The sequence below is a fragment of the Aphanomyces astaci genome (genome assembly GCF_000520075.1).
Source record: "Aphanomyces astaci strain APO3 unplaced genomic scaffold supercont1.92, whole genome shotgun sequence".
Lineage (NCBI taxonomy): Eukaryota > Oomycota > Saprolegniomycetes > Saprolegniales > Verrucalvaceae > Aphanomyces > Aphanomyces astaci.
In genome coordinates this window covers 104,079-107,609 of record NW_009798355.1, presented here as the reverse complement: position 1 = coordinate 107,609, position 3,531 = coordinate 104,079, and the positions used below count along the sequence as shown (strand labels likewise).

General features: G+C 48.0%; 1 protein-coding gene across 1 annotated transcript; it reads right to left on the bottom strand.

The window, feature by feature from the left end:
• Window positions 1-2,332: 2,332 nt before the first annotated feature.
• On the bottom strand, window positions 2,333-3,115 carry H257_16801 (hypothetical protein; the record flags this gene model as incomplete). Its single annotated transcript, XM_009845372.1, has 1 exon — window positions 2,333-3,115. The coding sequence occupies one exon, from the start codon at window positions 3,113-3,115 to the stop codon at window positions 2,333-2,335; it is 783 nt and encodes a 260-aa protein (XP_009843674.1).
• Window positions 3,116-3,531: the final 416 nt, after the last annotated feature.

The window sequence follows — 3,531 nt, the reverse complement described above, 5'->3', positions numbered from 1 at the left end:
TACTCATAGCCATACAACACCGAAGGTTAGTCAACAATTGGCACACCACTTTATAGAGGTAAATCAGATATTATGAGCTGTATACAGCTCAATTGTGCGAAATACATTGCACGTAGATAATTGGTGGATTGCCCTCAAAATTGTCTTCAATTTAGGGCACTTCAAGATTCAAAAAGGATGCCTCAATCAGGAATTATGGTCATTCTCATGTTGTATTGCAAGTACCGGTACATGCAACAATTGGCATTCTACGTTAATAAAAAATAATATACAAAAGTACTACGTACTCATCATAGTCAAATACAATACAGCATGCAACCTTTATAAAAATTCCCATTTACAGTACACTGATGACCAACAAAGGCTGATGTTGCGATGGGCTAGGGACATCAACCGGACCATCGTGGTTCGCTTTGCTGCAGCTCAGGAGCTACGGGCGGGAGCCCTGCAGGTAACAGGCGCCGCCGACGATTGTTGGCTCGGGGTAAATGCGCGCCGGCATTCATAACGTTGCCCATGAGCCCGGTTAACAACCTCGCGATGTCGGTCCATTGGTTTCCGACGCGATCCCTCGTCTTAAGATCAAGTCCTCCTCCTCTTCCGTCCACGCCACTTTGTTCACCAACAGGCTCAGGTGGTCGCCCACCTTTCGTGGTACTGCTGCCGGACCGACCGGGCCGCAACAACGAGATGGACGACCAGTCGCTCGCGCCAGACGACTGCACCTCGACCACCGTCGTCCAGCGCCTTCCACGCGCTGCTGCAGGTTAATGGCTTCTATAATGTGCGGCAATGATAGGAATTGACGCATTTACAGGTACTTCCAACAAGATGCCACGGGCGACCTTGTTTTCTCTATGTTTGCCAGTGGCATCGCGACGATGCTCCAAGGAGCAGCATGTAATGCGAAAGCACGCGACTTTCTCGTCATCGAAGGTTCGTATTACTCCCTTGAGCTATACTTTCGAAGTAATTGTTAACGATTCGGTCTATGATGGAATGCGACGGGTCGCGGTTGATGTAAATGCACTCATTATCACTGTCACAGCCCGTCGTCGTCCCCCGCATTTAAGTCTGACGGGTGGGGAAGATGAAACTTATCACTGGAATCAGCAAAAGACTCTCATTTATCCGTACATTATCCGTATAAGGCCAGGTCATATGTCATAACCGGTGGAGATGCTCTAACTCCACCTTCCTTTGCCATGAAGGCGGAGCTAAATCGTCCTGACCAGCCCAGTAGTACTAAATACCTTGGCAACGCAGGAGCTGCCGTGCGCTAGGATGTTGATCGATCGTAGGTGAACTCGTTGAGTTCTCGAGACATTGAGGAAGACTAGGGTCTAAGATATGGAAGCGTTTGAGCATGGACGTGATGTTCATGAGCGTCACGTCCATGCTTAAGCTCTATATTCACGTGTGTAGACGCCGGAAGGCCATGTCATCGATGTGAATTCCCCGACGTGATACCGGGGAATTCTTGCTAGAAGTAAAAAAAGTCGACCACTTTTTCTGACCTTCATTTCGCTCTATATCTGAGTTTTAACAGTAAACCAATACCTACAGGTACTACAGGTACTGATCATAATATGTGCCATTTACGAAATAACGCGATCTGAATGCGAGGTATCAATCTATTACACAAATATCGTGTCGTTTCATTAAATCTGCGGCCATGATTTTCTATTGACTTGGGACTTTTTTCAACGTTCTTGGCTTGGCGCTCATTCGAAAGAGCGATACATTGTTGGGTAGTGGAGCCTTTTCCATTGGTAGTATGGTACATTTCAAAGGGTGTTGCGGCACTAAGTGTCAATTCTATTGGCCACAAGGCCAAATGAATGGACACATCGCTCTTTCGAATGAGCGCCAAGCCAAGAACGTTGAAAAAAGTCCCAAGTCAATAGAAAAAAGGTGTAGTATCCAATATATCGGACAATTTGACCAGTAATGCAGTATTTGACACGGAGGCCTAATGGAAAACAACTCCCAGGTTAATACGGGTGATGAAACGAAGAACTCGCTGAATCCCGCAGTTATAGAGTTTGTATTAAGTACTATTAACCAAATATACACACTGGGTTAATCGTACTTAGTACAGACTGTCCCCAGAATAGGACTTGTGTAACCTGGCGTTACAAAATGGCATGCATACTCACTCTACAGGAGCATTTGCGCGTGGTGGAGCATTCACACGTGGATATATTGATCATAAATTTTGATGTAGATTGCGTTATGGTCATTAAACACACTTCAAAATGATTGTATTGCTATTTTATACTAACTAGTACAATGAACTCAACAATCGGAGGGGAGCCACGACAATAAAAACTTAGCAGCGGTCATCGGCCACCGCGTCATTGGGCAACAAGTTCTTAGACTTCAAGAGGGCGACGATTTTGGTCATCTTGTTGCCGGTGTTTCGACCGGTGATTTCGCAGCCACCGCAGTTGTGCAACGCCACGACCTTGTTGTCGTGGGCGCCCAAGATGGGGGAGCCAGAGTTTCCGCCTTCGGTGTCGACGTTGTACCCCAACGTATCTTGCTCGCGGCATCTCGAGGCTGCAGACGTGTTGGTGATGCGAGCGTGCGTGCCGTCGTCGTTCAAGAACGCAATGCGTTTCGGTTTGCCACGGGGGTGGCCCAAGATGTAGATTTGATCGTCCAACGTGACGTTCGCGGCGCGGGATTGCAAGTATCCGTACTGGGTCAAGTTCACACCAGGGTTCAAGTTCAACTTGAGCACCGACAGGTCCAACGATTTGTCGTTAAACACAAGCGTGGTGCTGTTAGCGACAAACGTTCCAATACAGGCGCCTCTGACATCATTGTAGGGGTCGGTACAAGTCGAGCACTCGGAGCCAAATTCGACTCGGGTCCGGTTGGCTACGGTCGCGTTCGGGACGCAGTGGTTGTTCGTGACCAAGTGGCCTTCCGACCCCCACAGCCACGCGGTGCAGTAGCCAGTCCCCGTGCGAATACGAGCCACAGCTTGGGCAAGTTGGTACTTGATGGGCTGGGCGTCGTTCAAACAGCGGGTCGCTTGAGCTTGGTCGGCAAGGCAAATCGACTCGGTGCCTTCAAAGAAGTCAAAGATGCCGTCAGCGGATGCCATGACCACAAGAGCAAGGACTGCAGCAGCTTTGAAGGTCGAGAACATGCTTGACACCGGGGAAATTCAAAAGTGGTAAACACGACCTTGGGAGTGTTGTGAATCCATTGAACTGGCCCAAAGGGCCGGCCACTGACATTTGAGTCCATGTTGAAGTGTTTGACATTTGAGTCCATGTTGAAGTGTTTGAATATTCTCGTAATGCTTGTCAATTCGCGTGAATCAGTACTCTGGCACGTTCTCTTGTACAATTCCCTCATTAAATCAGTACTACTGTTTTTTCTCAGGAAAAACTGGCATTTGGCTGTTTATATGGGGCTTTGTATTCTCTGACCTTTATGAGGTGTTACGTGCATCTCGGTGGTTAACCATATCTAACCTCTGGTGATGCAGTTAACCCCGGGGACTTAGCACCGTAT